The sequence below is a fragment of the Amblyomma mixtum genome, chromosome 8 (assembly GCF_055824585.1).
Source record: "Amblyomma mixtum isolate Tamu chromosome 8, ASM5582458v1, whole genome shotgun sequence".
Classification (NCBI taxonomy): Eukaryota; Metazoa; Arthropoda; class Arachnida; order Ixodida; family Ixodidae; genus Amblyomma; species Amblyomma mixtum.
Window position 1 is genome coordinate 68,692,484 of NC_143019.1, and position 17,116 is coordinate 68,709,599.

At 48.9% G+C, this 17,116-nt stretch overlaps 1 protein-coding gene across 1 annotated transcript; it reads left to right on the top strand.

Annotated features, from left to right (window-relative positions):
• Nucleotides 1–1,305: 1,305 nt before the first annotated feature.
• Nucleotides 1,306–10,116, top strand: LOC149332861 (endothelin-converting enzyme 2-like). Its single transcript, XM_089558428.1, has 4 exons — nucleotides 1,306–1,772; nucleotides 3,696–4,088; nucleotides 6,148–6,258; nucleotides 7,127–10,116. The coding sequence occupies exons 1-4, from the start codon at nucleotides 1,428–1,430 to the stop codon at nucleotides 9,200–9,202; spliced, it is 2,925 nt and encodes a 974-aa protein (XP_089414554.1). The 5' UTR covers nucleotides 1,306–1,427; the 3' UTR covers nucleotides 9,203–10,116.
• The last annotated feature ends 7,000 nt before the right edge of the window (nucleotides 10,117–17,116 follow it).

Below are 17,116 nucleotides of genomic sequence, written 5' to 3' on the forward strand. Positions count from 1 at the left end.
GCCATTTCTAACTTCAGTGCAGGACAGAGTTCATCAGACCAGCGCTACAGGTAACGAGAAGTACTCCTTTTCTGTCGTACATTGTGTTAAAAATTGAGCCTGAACAACTTCTCGCCGTTTCTCGCGTTATATGTGATCCCTGTCATGTAATATCAAGAAAGATTGCATGGCCACCGGTCGATAACAACCCGTTGTGTTCATGGGCACAACGCACAAACTGGGAAGAAGTTGTTGCCTATGAAGCGATGGCAGATACCCGCTATGGGGGATTGGCCGCGGTTTGGTGCACATGCAGAAAGGAGAAAAATTCATTTTCTCGGTTGCCTGGCGCGCAGCTCATAATCAGGTCTTTGTCACGAAATCAGTCTACCCTTACATTCCAAACAGGGCCCCTAGTGATGGGAGAATTTAGTGTTTCATCATTGCTACCGTGTGCAAAACAAGCAAAACAAAATTTCTACCGCTTTTTTTTTTTTCAAATGGCCTGTCTGAGCGGCTGGACGCGCCATGTCGCATGGGGTCGTTAGCCAAGATAGAAAGGCTGAAGGAGACATCGTAATCGCCTATGGAAATTTCCTCGTTTATGCCACTACACCTTGGCCAATCCCCCCATGCTGTTGTTTTGGCACATGCCCCCGTGTGGGCATGAGCCATTCTTAAGAGGAAGAAGAAGAAGATATCCGTGGCGCGTGCACACGGTCCACGAGCTCGCCGAAGAAGAACGCAGCGACCGACTCGAGTCTACGTCTTTTCTCGGTTCTCCGCCGCAGCACCTTACTTCTAAGAGGTACGGACGAGGATAGCCTTCCCCACTTTCTTTAGCAGACCGTGCCTGAACTCTCCGGCAGTCGGCGGGGTATTTCTGACACATATTTAGATGCGAAAAGCGATGCTCAACCATTAGCTTGGCACCAGTTACCCTCTTCTCCTCGCCCTCCTCATTGAACCCTGGCCTATCCCCGTCGTGGGTTTGCGCCATGTCACTAAGGCAAAAACAACTAGGCGCAAGCTCGACGTTAGGCTGGTCGCTGAGTCTGGCTTGCGTGGACCCAAAATATGCATGCCGCTGACTGACGCCAGTGGCTCTAACGTCATATCGTTCTTGTCAAGTTTCCACGCCAACACATTTGCTCTCGGTCATATGTATCGTGGCTCTTTTAGCAACGCCAGTGTGTTAGCTGACGAGAGCCCTACTGCATAGCCCAGATCTTTCAGAGGTTATGGTACTCATAGCTCCCGGGTTCAGTTACTTTCCCCTCCAGCACTTCTCCTGTCCTGATTTAGCACCTGTGTATTTGTCTTTTCTACTATTTAACTATGAGTTGGTGATATAACCAAGATGTAGTTGGTGATGGCCGAGATAATTATTTTAGTTATCCGCTTCATCTCGAAGTCTTACAGCCAGGATTTCCTTGCGTCAGGTTGCCATGCCCAAAGCGGGTGGCAAGCACGGACATGGCGAAAAACGACACCGCGAGTCCAAGGCTTCGACGCTCCCTCCTGGCTCCGGACCCTGGCAGACCAACATGACCACTGGCGTCACCGACTCGAAGCCCCCGGACAGGGACCCCACCGCTGCTGTTAGCGGCGTCCAGCACGAAATCCAAACGGATGCAGCTCCCGACGAAGTCCAGGAGGAACCCGCGCAGGCAGCGGCTGTGGAGATCGCGGCTGGTCAACCGCAGCAGCAGGAGGGGCTCGGTGAACCGGTCATGATTGGTGCGACGTCATCTCGAGCGGCGGATCAGGACGATTCAACAACGACTGCATCTGTACGTGCACGGGAGAGATGCCGCTGGCAGTCTTAAGTGGGTTTCACTACAGCAACGGCTGCGCAGGCGATTTAATTGCTATTGGATTTACTCAATGAAACGTGGTTACTAGCGCTAAAAGAAACACAAGGAACAGCGAAAAGATACCGACGGGACACACCCTCGCCCTGTTTGGCGTTAGTATTTCAGTCAATGAATCAAATGCACCAGACCTCCTATTTCTTCTTTAATTAAATCCTATTGCGTTAACTGCATAGGAGTCCTATGTCGCAACACACAAGGTCGTCCACATTCAGCCGCTTCTTGTAAATTGCGTGGCCTCTCGCTGGGTATTAACTGTGTAGTGAGCTTACGAATCGTTTTAATTATAGCCACACGCTCAAATACAGAAAAGCGTGCGGTAACCGCACAGAACACACACTACAAGCAAGTGGTCGAAATTTCCGGAGCCCTCCACTACGGCGTCTCTCATAGCCTTAGTGTCTGTGGGACGTTAAACCCCATAAACCAAACCAAACCAACCATCCTTCGAACACATACACGTTAACGTATCTTACCGCGCTCACACAGCACACTCCCTCAATAAGTCTCGCTTCAACGATACCATTCGTTATGTGGAACGTACAAGGGATGAGAGGAAACCGGCTGGTAGAAAGCATACATGCTGGGCTATACGAATGTTATCTGGGCATGCCTAACTCATAAGGAACTCGCGGACTACGCTGTCAACGATATCGAGAAGGTTCATCTATCTCTTTTTATGAGAGCGGGTTGGTGTCTTAAAACTTGCCACTGGTGCAATAGATGCACATTTCTAGACAGTAATTTAGCTCAACACAAGCTAGGGACAAGAAACACTGCAGAGAACAGCGCCTTGTCCATGTATTTACCCTTAGTGCAAAGAATGACCCGGCAAACATGCCTGCCTGCCGCCACAGTTGAGTCGCACTCCGGAACGTTTTGAATGTAGCAAGCTTCCTGTTAAACTGCATCACACTCTCGCGCTGTGCATTGCACGTCATTGCCGTCATCAACTTCCATCTGCGACGCGAACTGATCAGATGAGCTTAACCTCGATCAGAGCTTACCCTGAGTCTAATATCGTCGCCAGATGTGCCGACGACTTAGCCATGAGCAAAACCATGGGCCAGCTAGGCTTAACACATGCTTCCGCACGTCTACTCGGTTTGACTACTTTAAAACAATTCCATTTTTTTACACAGTGCAGCACAAAACAGGCGCTACTTAAATGCAGGGAAGCCTATACATACACTGTTGTGGCAAATATGAGAAGGAACAAAGTTTGGGCATTCGTTTACTGTTTACTCCATAAATATTTGTGACAAGCGCAGTTTACTGTGTTTCCTATTTTTATCCTTGCCGCGTAGCATCAAAAAGTCGTTAAGAAATTTAGTGGAGCAATGACAACAAAACTCACAATTTTATGCAGACCGTTTGTTGCTTGTCATATAGCTCATGCCTGTACACGTGCGCTCTGTCAGGCGCATGCGCAGATGTGGATAGTAATCGTGCTCTATACGAAGCCAGTACAGGAACTTCCCCGCCGCGGAGGCTCAGTGTTTACGGCGCTCCGCTGCTGACCCGAAAGACGCAGGTTCGATCTCGGCCGCGGCGGCCGAATTTCGATGGGGGCGAAATTCTAGAAGCCCGTGTACTGTGCGATGTCAGCGCACGTTAAAGAACTCCAGGTGGTCGAAATTTCCGGAGCCCACCGCTACTGCGTCCCTCATAACCTGAGTTGCTTTGGGACGTTAAACCCCAATAAACCAAAAGTGTACAGGAACTAAGAAATCAATATCGGCATAAAACAGCCGCAATTGTTACCAGGGACCTAGGACAGCTGCTAGCTAGCGCCGCAGGATGCCGTATCAGCTTGGGCCTTCTCAACTGCTCTTGTGACAGGTGACGTCGTCCAAACGAAGCGGAAAGCGCCGCAAGGGACAGAAGCGGCGCGAACGACTTCAACGTGGCTCCAAGGCCGACGTGAGCGGGAAGGTGCAGCTGACCACCGCTGGCACCGAAGCTCAGGATGGCCTTGCGACCACTAAGGATGCCGCCTCCAGCGCCCCGAAAGAGAGCAGCGAAGGGGGCGCCACCAACAGGCAGCAAGACGAGCGACCGGAAGACGCAGTTCCGAAGCCCGCCTCCGCAGGTACCACGGGCGAAGGACAAGAGCAGGTGCAGCAGGTGTCCAGCGAACCTGCGCCTCTGGGGGAGGCAGCCGGAGATTTATCAGCGATGCATGCGGACTTGCCGCTGACCGTCACCACTGTTCGCTGCACCGAGACAGACGCGGTAAATCCTTTTGCTTGGATACGCGCCGGTTGCTTTTTTTCTAGGCCAATGGTTATAAGATCCAGGAGTTACGGCGTGCATCGATTTATATCAAGCACCCATGGCTCCTCCCGGGCAGGAAACCGAAACCAGCAAGGGGATAAGAATGACGTGTAGTGCAGTTAACTACCACTCTCAAATTATGAGCTACACCATAACACTGCAAACGAGAGTAATAACAATTGTACAGGCGCGGCCATAAGTAAACGGAGCACGCTATTACGTTCGAAGTGCAATCACGCTTTCTCCATTGGTAATGAAGAAGCGTTGTTTGTCTGCAAGAAAGCCCACCAACCTCCGCTACCAGCATGAGCGTACCGCTGCTGGAAATTTCAATTAGGTGACGCGTGAAAAATATTCGAAGACAGTTGCGTGCTCCGTTTACTTTTGTCCGCGCCTGTACGTTGCTACTATTGCACTATGGAGCGGAAGATACAGTAGGCCAACAAAACAATTAGAACCCGATAGCAAATTTCCTTAGTTTAGCTTTGTTTATCTTTGTTTAGCTTAACATAAACTAGAAAATTCGAGTTGCACCCTAATGTTATTGCAGTCGTTCTGGGCTTCTATCTTGCTATGAGCTGACTGAGTCGTTCGTTGCGATTTGAGTTATCGTTCTGGCTTCTCGGCGGTCACTCATGCCATTTGTACTGGCCTCTCTACTGCACATTCCTCCGGCGCTTTCATCATTCGCCTCTTCTTTCTCGCTCTTCATCTGTTTCCCCATTCCGTTGAACAAGGTTTACTGTCTTCGCCGCTCTGCTTCAGCCTGCCGCCTCGCTATGCCTGCTGATTCGGTTTATTCGCGTTGGTGCTGTCTTCTTTTGCGTTGCTGTTCAGCTCGCCGTACGCGTCGTTCGGATTCCGAATCTGTCGAAGGACCGGCTTCATACATATTTAGCATTTGCTGCATTGCAGATTCCTCCGGCGATCTCATTCCTTTCATGTTCTTTCAGGCATGGACATGTGCACGCAACCGCGTTTCTCACCCTCTCCCCCCTAGGCTGCAGCTGGCGCGACACTCCTCTGAGCTAACCCGAGCTTACCCGAGTTACTACGAGCTTCACCTGGACATAAGGGCTGTTCGGCTAGTGACCCATCCTGCGCTAGAGCACTAAAAGGGCTACAAGTTCGGACCATGCGGCATGTGATGATAACTAAAAATATTGACGTTAATTAAGAAGAAGCAAGAAGCAGTGCAGATTAGAAAGCTGACGTATATGTTGAGGGGAAATATGAACGGAACACGTATTTCGCAAAACTGAGTCCAAAAATCTCGATACTAGGAGAAAAAAAAAAGCGTAATGAATGCCAGCCAAGAGGCAAATTGACTCTCAAGAATCCTGTGTAATGCTGCCACTGCGCAGTGAAAACACCAATAATTGCCGGTCACGGGGGGGAGGGGGGATGTTTTCCCACTGCACTGAGCTTAACGCTGAGGTGGCGACGACAACGTTATAGCTTTGCGTTCCACCGTACCTGATGCTGTCGATTCGTGCTACGTGACGGACTTTTTTTTCTCGACACCATTTTACATTTAGAATTTCTGAACAAGTGCAAAACGCGAGGTGGTATACGACCCCACCTACGCTCTATATGAGTTCCTTTCGATTACCCTAATAGTCAAGGCACGAAAACAAGCGATGCGCGGAATATCATTAGTCGTTCTTCCAAGACTTCATTACTCTTTCAGGCGTCATTTAATGTTTCGATTCACAGTAATAATTTCTTTTCTGCACAAATAGCATGCCCACGCGTCAAGAAATTTAGTCTTCTTAAGTTTTCTATCGAAGAACAACAATGGATGATTTTTTATTCACATATACGAAATTTCTCGTTAGTTGTCGGTATAGTCCGAAACTTTACTATTAAATATTTATGTGATCAGCGCCATAGAGACTGCAGAATCATTTCATGCTTTCAACATGCCCATCACGAAAGAAATTCATCCTTGCGGTGAAGTTGAATTAACTGATGGCACTTGTGTTCAAACGTGGTGATGAAAGACCCGAACTCGCAGGGAGGGCGAAGTCGCTTCAGTCGGAGCGCCCAGCGGAGACCCGAATCGGATTGGAGCCGCAAGCTGTCGACAGCGGAACTGCTCACCTCGATGGCCAACCTCGACACCTTGGTGCGTACACAACACTCTCCTACCTTGAGGAAAAAGAACAGTAGCGCAATCAAGACGAACACAAGCGCTACTGTTCTTTTTCTTACAACATGCACCGTCTAGCCCAACAAAAAGTTCTTCTAAACTACCTTGAGGACTAGGCGTACCTCCCAACTACCTTCTTTAACTCGGCTGCCATTCGAGTGCACTACGAGTTTTTAGGAGGGAGAACACGTATGTTAAAAACAAGTGCAGGGTTGGTCAAAAGTTCCCAGGCCAGAGGGTCTGCTTAAAAAAAAGGAATCAAGTTTCTCAGAGTTGAGAACGAAACTTCTATCCTCTACAGAGATTTTAGGCTTCGGGGTGCCTAGACTGTCCGACTATAGCGCTCAAAATCACACCCAGTGGCCTGGGAACCTTTGACCGACCCTGTACCTCCTTTGACAAAAGTAAGCGAACAAAATGGTTTTTCCTTTTCAACCGTATAACGGAGCCTTTGCATCCCTAAATACCGATAGGTGTTGAAACGTGAGAACAAGGGTTCACTTTACTTTACCCCCATTCAGAGCTTAAGGACTGCCTTAAGTGCTTCGCTGCGCGGCTAAGAAACAAACCACCGTTGCTCGATTACATCTGGCAAACATTTACGTACGTTGTTTGCACAGACTTGGTCATGATATGCTTACGTACACTTAAAATTCCCGAAGCTACAGTTGGAAGCACAGCAATCTACTGTACCCGCTTGATCGTGTCCTTATCATTGTTTTGTATCTTGTTTTCGAAATAGCAAAATCGGTATGTCAGAATTTTCTATCTTCTTAGCAAAGATGGCCGCAGTTTCCCCCGTCTCTCCGCCACTTACTAATATAAGCTGATCGGATGCCCGCAGGCGCGGTCTCCAGATCCGTCAACCTGGCGGAAACCGAAGAGCGTCCGGACCAATAGTGACATCACGATCACCTCGGTGTGCGTTGCGACCGGACTGCTTTTCGGTTCCCTGGTCATCTTGCTGGTCATGATCTCAAACCAGAAGGTGGTCATCCAGAATTTCTGCCACACCGCGGACTGCGACCGACATGCGGCGCTTCTCACCACGCACCTCAATTGGGAACTCGATCCCTGCGAGGACTATGCGGCATTCGTCTGCTCGGCGTGGGAGCCCTCGAAGGCACACCGCGACTTGGCCAGGTCGGCAATAGACGACCTGCGGTTCTCCTGGTACGACCTATTCGCCGACACACTAACCAAAGGCTCGCTCACGGTGCCCGCCGGAAAAAAGCCGCTGGCCATGTACGATATGTGCAGGAGGGACTACCCTAAGAACGCCTCCCAGATGACGTGGATCCGAGGCATGCTCGAAAAGTACGGTCTGTACTGGCCGGAGAGGCCCGCGAAGCAAATGTCACCGCTGGCAATGTTCGTGGCCCTTAGCTACAAGTGGCAGTGGTCATTTTGGATCACTGTTGATGTGCTGCGGTCATCGTCATCCGGCAAGCGCCGCATATTCGTCAGACCAGGTCTATATCTACCAATACTGCGCAATCACCAGCGCGCAGTCAAGCAGGCGTACATCAAGTACTGGGAGCAGTTCCGATTGCTCTTCTACCCAGACGGCAGCCCTGATCGACCTCAGGGGAACGAAACTCTCATCAATGAAATTCGCATTATGGAAGAAAATATAATTGAAACCCTCTATCAACTATCAATGTCTCCCAAGAAGAGACCGGCCTTGTTCTTATTCGGAGATATTGCCTCCCACGTACCAAATGCTTCTGCGGCCGAGTGGGTCAAGGATTTCCAGATTGGTCTTTCACTCGAACCGACCCTGAGCGTCGACGATGAGATTATTGTCAGCGACGTCTCGCTCCTTGAAGCCCTAGCCAATTTTATGACCAAATACGGCACAGTGCAACTGAACAAGCACATATCGTGGCTAGTGGTGCAGTACATGAGTATTCCGGCCGACTATTCCATGCTCGTCGGCTACTATGGAAGCCAGGAGAAAGCAGAGCTGCTGCTTCCAGTGTACTGCGCTCACCACGTGGAAGCCTCGTTCAGGGTCCTCGTTCTTGGACTCGCTTACTTCGCGAGATTTACTGACCGAGACCGCCAGACCATAAACACCGGCTTCAACGGCCTCATCTCGGCTGCCGTGGAAAAGGTCCAAAGTGCCCCCTGGATAGACGACCAGAGCAAAGCGTCGGCGACAGTGAAGCTCATGGCCATAAAAAATGCGCTTTGGCCACCGGCCTCGCTCCTCAAGGACGGGGAACTGGAAAAAATATACGCCGGTTTTCCTGATAATCAGCCATCCTTTGCTCATTATTGGGTCACAACACGCCAGGCAGCTATCGCGGTACAGAGGACGCAGGAATACGACGAGGCCATGCTGCTTCTGGGAAACCACTTCCCGGAATACGCCGACTACGACTACGTATCCAACACCGCGAAGATGTCACTCGGCGTTGCGGCACCTCCCGCGTTCTACAGCAGCGGGACCAAATCCATGCTGTATGGCGGCCTGTTCTTCCTGATGGCCATGCAGCTGGTCAAGGCGCTAGACAGCGAAGGAATCAGGTGGACGGCCAACGGGACCGCGGTCGGCGGCACCATCCTGTCCAACTCTACGCTGGCAGCATACCTCGCCCGCGAACAGTGCCACCAGGGCGGGGAGAACTCGAGTGTGTTCCCCGAGGTGCCTGCCCTGGAGGTGACCTACTCCGCACTCGCAGCTTCTCACCTACATAGGGACAGCGACAACCTGGCGCTGACCGAAAAGCTGCCCGCCGAGCACGTCTTCTTCATGACCTTGTGCTTCTTGACCTGTGCGAGCCCTGGCGCCCGGAATCCCAGCGGGGCAGACTGCAACAAGATCGTAAGAAGTTCCGAGCTCTTCGCCCACGTCTACAAATGCGCGAAGGGGACCAAGATGAACCCGGAAAGGAAATGTTCGTTTTTTTCGTGACTTCGCTGCTGCAAGCAGTACTCCAAACCTGCAGCATCCTTTCAGTGTACATGGTTTGAAATTCAGTACCGAACTATACCCGATGTCGAGGGTACCCTTCTGGGATGCCCTTGTAGGAGCTTAAGCTGTTTGTGTTTTTTTTTTATAAACTGCGTAATTTAGACCAGGGAACAGTACCATTCTTGTTTTCTGGCTTTGTGAAACCATGTTTAAGCTCCTCCTCTAATGACCTGCAGGGGAATTAAGAAACTCTCCGTCGCACATCTTGCTTCGCACTGTGGAGCATAGCTTGAACCAATAAGACAATGTGCTCCGAGGACCAACCCCGTGAATTAGCATGAATATTGGGCCATGTTGGCCTGAAGTCTGTTTTCGTGACAGTGGTGCTGCGATTGTTTAACCTCAAGGTGTGGCTCTGTACCTATGTTTGTAAAATATCTGCTCAGTGATCGACGGGCATGGTAGTAGCTACGTAGCACAGGTCGTGTATATAATTCCGGTAATTTCATCTGCGACAGCAAATATGCATTGCGTTTTCACGGTAGCATCTTAGAGATTGCGACCCTGCGCTTATATACGGAAGCGCAACAGGTGGTGTGCATCTGTACGTATAAGCGATGTATCGTTAGCGTACGGAAATCTGTATATAGAAGTAGGTTCCGATGTTTGCAGGCATGTGCGGTTTTTAGCTCGGCTGGCCTGACTTTGCGAGCATTCGCTGGCTCTGACTGCAATAACATAAATATATGTGACCGAAGTGATCGTGCGATTATCGTGCGTTAGATTCGTGAGCTGTGGTTCCAGGGCACCTTTTAAGTCCTGCACGCCATCTGTGCCAATCTTTGCCTTCTGGGTACAGTGGTGGTTTTAATAAATGGATTGGTGGTGTTGTGTACTAACCACCCTGTCCATAATACTTTCTCTCTCGCAAATTATTCGCGCTGTACAACAATTTGCAAGGCCTATGTCAAAGCCTTCACACCTTTCTAAATGGTGATTATCGCTCAGAAATAGCCCAACATGTCACCTCAGAGGTAACATGCACGCAGAGGAGGCCGCATGCTGCTTAGTAATGTAGCATGGGCTTGCATGTAGTGGTGATGTTATAAGTTAGAAATGCCTCGTCTCTCTCCCTGGGTGGAATTTTCTTGTTTTGTGCCATTGGTAGAATGAAACCCTGAGTCTACGAAAAGTAAGCTTTTGTCCCTGTAGCATCTCCAAGGAAATGTGCCATGCGCAAGTAGCAATACGAACGTTGCCGGCATCTTTAGGGCTAAAGGACGAAGGAAACTGACGGGCGATAGGAATATACGTTCGCTCTCGTTATTCGTCTTCAAAAATAAAAAGCCATTTTCTCGGGTGTTCACGCGAACTAGACTGCGTTGTGTTGGGTAGGTTTGTCGGGTTGACGTTTGCAAACATTCGAACTCGTGTAAACGTGGGTGAGTAGGGCTGAGTGAACATCGGGTCGGGATCACTGATCCCAACAGTAGGGGGTCAGTTGATTCGGCAGGCCCCTTCCGCAGATGACATTTAATCATTTTCACGCCTGGGAACGGCATGATCTGCAAGGCAGGATCTGCTGCACCACATTCGTAATGAGGAAGCTTGGGAGTCTCTCCTTCGAAGCTCGAAACTCGAAGACAAACTTGAAGGAATCCGCCTGGTGACCGAGGTCTCGAGGTCTCGAAGAACCAAGCGGTTCGCCTCACAGGCCTCTATAGGCGCTGAGCCCCCGACTCCCTACCGGGTCTGCGTAGCTGAGTTGGGTAGGTAGGCGCGCCTCCTATATCGGTGGGCAATAAAGTTTCTCTCTATCTCACCAACATCACAACGCAACACCAACTATCAACCCCCCGCTGTGGGCTCACTGATCCCGATCCGACGGTCGCTAGTATGATATCCACAATGAGGAATTTCTCTTGGATCGGTGTTGCCTGACTGGCTGAATTCTGACTTCAAACCATTTATTCGTCCTTTGCAGTTAAGACACAATTTCCCGGTTATAAATCGTCGTTGCTGACATCAGTCTGGTTGGTCAGCATGTCCTGACGTTACACATGACGTCACCGCAATGCACCTGGCGGATTGGTCCGCATGCAGTAGCGTCGCGTATAATACCACTGCAGTGTTCCATGGCGACGAACCCCGCTGCATAGTCCGAGCACAGGGACGTCACTATAGTGACAGCGTAGCGACATCAAGCGTACTCTTCCAGAGGGAAGACAAATGATAATAAATAGAGGATATGAAATCATATTCCCCATTTTGAACAGCTGTCGCTTAATCTAGCTCACTTTGCACAGTGGTGAGCATCCTGTGGATTTTTTTCCTCCTGTTTTAAGGCGAAATGGCTAATGGCTAATGCTCGCGTTGTCCGTCCATGCACGCGGTGTCCTTCCGTGCGCTGGAATCGTGCCAACTCTGGCCTCTCCTCCGCGCAGCAGCGCAACCTCCTCCCCTCCTTAGCAACCGGCTCGCCAGTGGGGGGCGCAGCTGTGCATAGCAACCGTGACGTCACACAGTAGCGGTACAACGAACGCGCACGCGTCGCCGGTGGCAGCTGCACCGCCGTTCCTTCGCCAGACCGTCAGTGATGCCAACCCTAGGGATTTATCCCTAGATCTAGGGGTTTTTTCTTTGCTTCAGGGATCTAGCGTCTTTTTTGGGAAATCTAGGGATTTTCAGAGGCCGTAGAATTGCTACTCTAAGCGGCTTAATAGCAGGTGTATCTGATTATTTTGCGCTTGGAACAGAAAAAAACTATGAAAAATGCTAATTACTACTCCTTTACTTTTAATGTTCTGCCTAGCCGAGAGAGGGCGAAAGCAGTTCTGCAACGCGAAATTATCGACTGCTGCACAGGGAGGAAAAACGAAACCATGTGACTTTCAAACTTTGTAAGGAATCACTTTCTGAGTTTGTAATTACCACCTACGTCTGTATCATTGCTGTAAAACTATAAAAAGATTACATTTTTGGTTATGTCAGTTTCTCGTGATGTCAATCCTTAGTAGCTCCAAAACTATTTGACGGTCTTTGATTGCGACTATGATTAATAACTAACTGTGAGGTAAGATAAGCCATTTCACCGCTTCTGAATGTTCTCTATGAGGCGAGAAGGGGTCTTTCATGAAATCAAACATTTTCGTCTTACTGTGTGCCTCTTAATACAATCTTTAAAAAAACCCTTAATGGTGTCTGAATAAAATACTTTCATGTGTTGACGGGGCTTAGCGGAAAATGCCAGCTCTGTCAACTTGAGATCAACTCCATTTATTTTTTCAAAGGGCTGCATAGGTTCTTTGCGCGTAATGATAAGCCGGCTGAAGGAGCAGCTGGCGCCATCTGTGGGCCCTCTCTGTAAGGTAAAACTACAAAAAAAAACAAAGAAAAAAGCTGCAATTGTGGCTAACACGCTTTTATTTATTTCTGACAAAACGTATAACCAATGGACAAAACAGTGAACTGCGCTGAGGCTTTGTTAAAGCTGAAATGGTCGCATTAACAATTAAACAATTATAGGCTAGGGATTTTTCTTCAATCTAGGGATTTTTTGGGGTTGAATCTAGGGAGAAAACGTTCACCTGAGTTGGCATCACTGGCCAGACGTCTCCTTGCAGTCGAGTGAGTGAGACGCATGGCTGAGAAGCGGCCCAGTGATTCCGCGCCAAGCGGTTCGGGGAAGCGGCGGTGGGTTGACCACAAGGCTTTCGCCAAACACACTTTAGAATTTCCAAAGTTGCTTCGGTAATTTTTAAGCTGCGCGTAAGATACCACGCACGCCGTATTTAGCGTCCAAGTAGTATCACTCTTCAGTGCAGCTTATAGGTCAGATATCAGCGAAAAGCACTACGGCGTACTTGTGATTTCTATTGCCGCCGGTCAAAGTTCGAAGTTACAAAATTATGCCTTTAGATAGTGGAGAGTTTTAGGACAACCATGCAGCCAGTACGTTTCGTTTAACATAACCGCGCGCTTATCTAGACGCATTTGCCGTTACTGCAGTTAGCGTACCTTACGACGGTGCCAATACTCTGTCGCTGTAAGATAGTAGAATATAACGGAGCTAACAGCTAAGCCCGTTTTGTTCCTTTCTTCCATTTATTGTAAGGGTTGAAAGTTTTGACGCTGCACTTGTTGCGATTTCTGAGCTTTTAGATGAGAACCTGAAGATTAATCGGAAACCTTGAGGGGCAGCCATTAAATATATTCTACCCTAAGACGCACGCGAAATGTCCTTTTCATGCAGTAATGCAGCTTGAGGCAAATGCGGGATGCTGACGTCACGCATACGAGCACATGTAAAGTTTAAGAGCTGGCACAGGATAGGGGTAACTGGAGGAATATGGGAGAGGTCTTTGGTTGATGATGGTGTTGGTAGTGTAAGACCATCACCTAACTTGAATAGGGATCATATGCCCCTAGCGGCATTCAGAGCAGTAACGCTGATCGTACGCGGGGTTAATGCGGCAGTTGGTCCACTAACCAAATGGCAGCAATAAGCGAAAGAAAATTTCAAACGTTTGACCCTAATAAACAAACCCGAAGCATAAAAATTATTCCTTATTATTCAGCGTTTTGTTCAGGTAGCAAGAAAAACTATAACAAAGAACTCTCCCTTTGCAGTGAAGAGATATTGCGTGACGATGGAGAATGTGGGCGGAGCTTTACTATAGACAAGTTATATCATGGCCGGGCTAGAGGGGTGACGCGCGCGCTGCGCGCCCGGCGAAGGAACAATAGGGTGGATTCTTGACGGCTCGTTGGTCCGCTCGCCGTGCGGGGCGCTGCGACCCAGTCGACCCAACCCTACCTCTTCTTGCCTCCGGCCGGAAAGAACGGACGGACAGGGTTCATCGCACGTGTTTTGTAAAATTGTAGAGGGCGCTCGTTATTCTGCCAGTTTTTCCAGTTGTCCCTTGGAGCCCTGAAGTAGGGATCCTACCTAAAGTGTGTAGAGTGCGCGCGTCTCGTCCGGCGTCCAGCGAAAATGGAGTTCGTTGACAGCCGTGCTGTGCGGACGTAGGTTTAGGTGCTCTTCGGATCACGCGTGGAGACCGGGACCGGACCGACTGCGAGAGCGACTGCGTAAGTTAGATGAGTACTTTCCTTTAATAGTTTTAAAAGTGTGTTTTGTTTTTTTAGGCTATTAGGGGAAGTGCAGGTTACGGAATAGAATTTAGGTCAGTGACCTATATTCGGCCGGCAGTTTTTTTTTTGCAGTGTTTTTTTGTGCGTTATCCTTTAAAGAGATACCTATTTTCTCTAAGTGATCGATCGGCATTTGCGGTAGGCAGAAGTTTATTATATTTGTGCACGTGTTTTCAAGTGTGTTTGTCTTGAGCCTGTAGTTATCTTAGCATTTGGTGGAAGCAATAATCGAGTGTTGCTAAGATGGTTAAGCTACTGAAGGTTAGTTGTACGGAGTATGAGGCGTCGGTGAACTTAAAAGAAACGCGGTTCGATTCGGTGGAGGAGGCCGAAGGCGCAGATTTTATGTGCAAATTCTGCGTATTAGGTGCACGCCTGGACAGGGCTGAACAGGCGAACAGCGAACTAGTGCTAAGGATGGATGCTCTAGAAAGAGAGTTATAGGTAGAGATTGCAGAGAAGCGTAAGCTTCAAGTATAGCTTTGTCAGTTGGAGCCAAAAACGGCTGACACCGCCATTGGAAGCCACAATGACGGGCATTTCAGCGCCAGCCACGTGGATGGGGCTTGCACTGGCATGGACAGCGAGAAGCCAGTAGGTCAGACATGTTCAGGCCGGAACAGCTACGCACAGGTGGCAGCTCGGAAGTCGAGAGGCGGTACTGAGAAGGGGGACGAGCTAATTCCAGGAAATGAGGTCACAGTCGCTGATAAGAGGCAGCAAGATCCGAAAGTTAGGAGGGAGGGGCAGCGTACCCTAGTGCTTATCGCTGGTGACTCAAACATGGGGCGCTGCAATAGAGCTATTCTGGACCGGGTGAACGGTGATAGGCGGGTAGCAGTTGGGGTGTTTCCAGGAAAGACAATGGACGATGTTCTGAGAGCGACTAAAAGTGAACTTTCCAAGAAGGCTGCAAGGCGTAACTTGGTAGGGGTAGCGGCGGGGCTAAATGATGTCCTGAATGGTAACGCCGCACAAGTAGGGAAAAGATTAGCTGATGGAGTTGACGGTATAAGGGCGATAGCACAGCAAGCGCAGATCGTGGTGTGTACAGTGCCGGAGGTACAAGGAAGGAATGTAGAGGTTGCTAAAGACGTTGTGAATCTTAATCGAGAGATAAGGCAGTTAGGCCTCGAGAAAGGCTTTGAGGTGGTAGACATGAACAAGGAAGTGCACAGAGCAGGTTCGGGCAGAGACTTTGGACGAAATGGCATCCATTTCAGTGGAAGGGTGTAGGAGAAGAGATAGGCTGGCGCCTGGGAGGCCGAGCGGTAGCTTTTTTAGGGGGTCCACGGTGGCTCAGGGCGTAGGGGTAGGTAGAAGCGATGTAGTAAATGTAACAATGGCGGCTGAGCCCAACAAAATGACCGCTAGGAGGCCCAGAAAGAAAACTACGAAAAAGAAATTTAACGCCAGGATCAGTTTCATAAACATGCAAGGGGGTAGAAAGAGAGCGAAATGGCTAGAAATAGAACAGCAGTTAAAGGACGAAGCAGTAGGTGTGTATACGCTCTATGCGAGACACATCTGAGGGATCTAGAAGGTCCACCATTAATCGATGGCTATATCTGGGAAGGGTGCAACAGAACAACAACGGAGAAGAAGGGAGGAGGAGTAGGTATACTGATACATCAAGGCACAAATTGGCAAAGAATAAAATCAACTTGCAAAGAACATGTCTGCGTATCAGGTACAATTGCTGGCAAAAGGACATGGCTAGGGGTAGTTTATTTAGGGACCGGGGACAAATGCAGGCAAGAAAACAAGGATCTAGTTAAGTGCCTCAATGACGATATAAAGCAGATTGGAGACGGTGTCGATATTATTTTGCTTGGAGACATGAACGGCCGCATCGAGGATCTGGATGGATACACAGATTATAACGGGAAGTTAATGCTAGACTTGTGTGAGCGGCACAACTTCGTTATTGTCAACAGAGAAACTAAATGTGAGGGACAAATCACGTGGGAATCCCGTAACAGGCAAACAACCATTGACTACTGTCTAAAGTCGCAGGGCATCTATAGCAAGCTCACAATAATGGAAATAGACGAAGAGGGGAAGTACAGCCTAGGAAGTGATCATAAACGTATTAGTCTACAGTTGGGAGCCCTAGTCAAAAGAGCAATGCAGCGAAGTCAAAAAGACAACGCCAGATTAAACGATGAACAAATAGCGCTAATATCAGCCGAAATAGAAGAAGTAATCGAGAAACGCCCCATGGAAAAGTGAGATTATAATCAGTTAGAACTGCTCATCGCTACAAAAATGAAACAAGTGAAAGAGTAAACCGCTGGAGAGGAAAGAGGAAGCCACGAAGCTGGTGGAATATGGAAATTAAGGAGGCCATCGAACAACGACGGGTGGCTTCAAGGGAACACAGAGAAGCAAAGAAGGCGCAGTTATCTGAAGAGGAAATAGGCGAAAAATGGGAATCTTATCGACAAAAGAAACAGCAAGTTCAGGTCCAGGCTAAAATGAAGCAGTCCTCTGATAAATGGCTGGCTGAAGTTCGCGAGGCAAATAAAGGGGGGCCAAGAAAATTCTGGAACCATATAAGCTGGTTGGGAAAAACAAATAAAAGAACGCAGGAACAGATTATAGATGCTGAGGAAAAATGTCTAGAGGGAGACGATGCTCTGAATTACATTACATCATTTATAGCTGCATGCGTCTTTTAGCAACGACAATGGGATAATCTCCCCAAGTGAGGCGGCAACACAGGACAGCACAATAGAGAACAGCTTAGAACTGACTAGT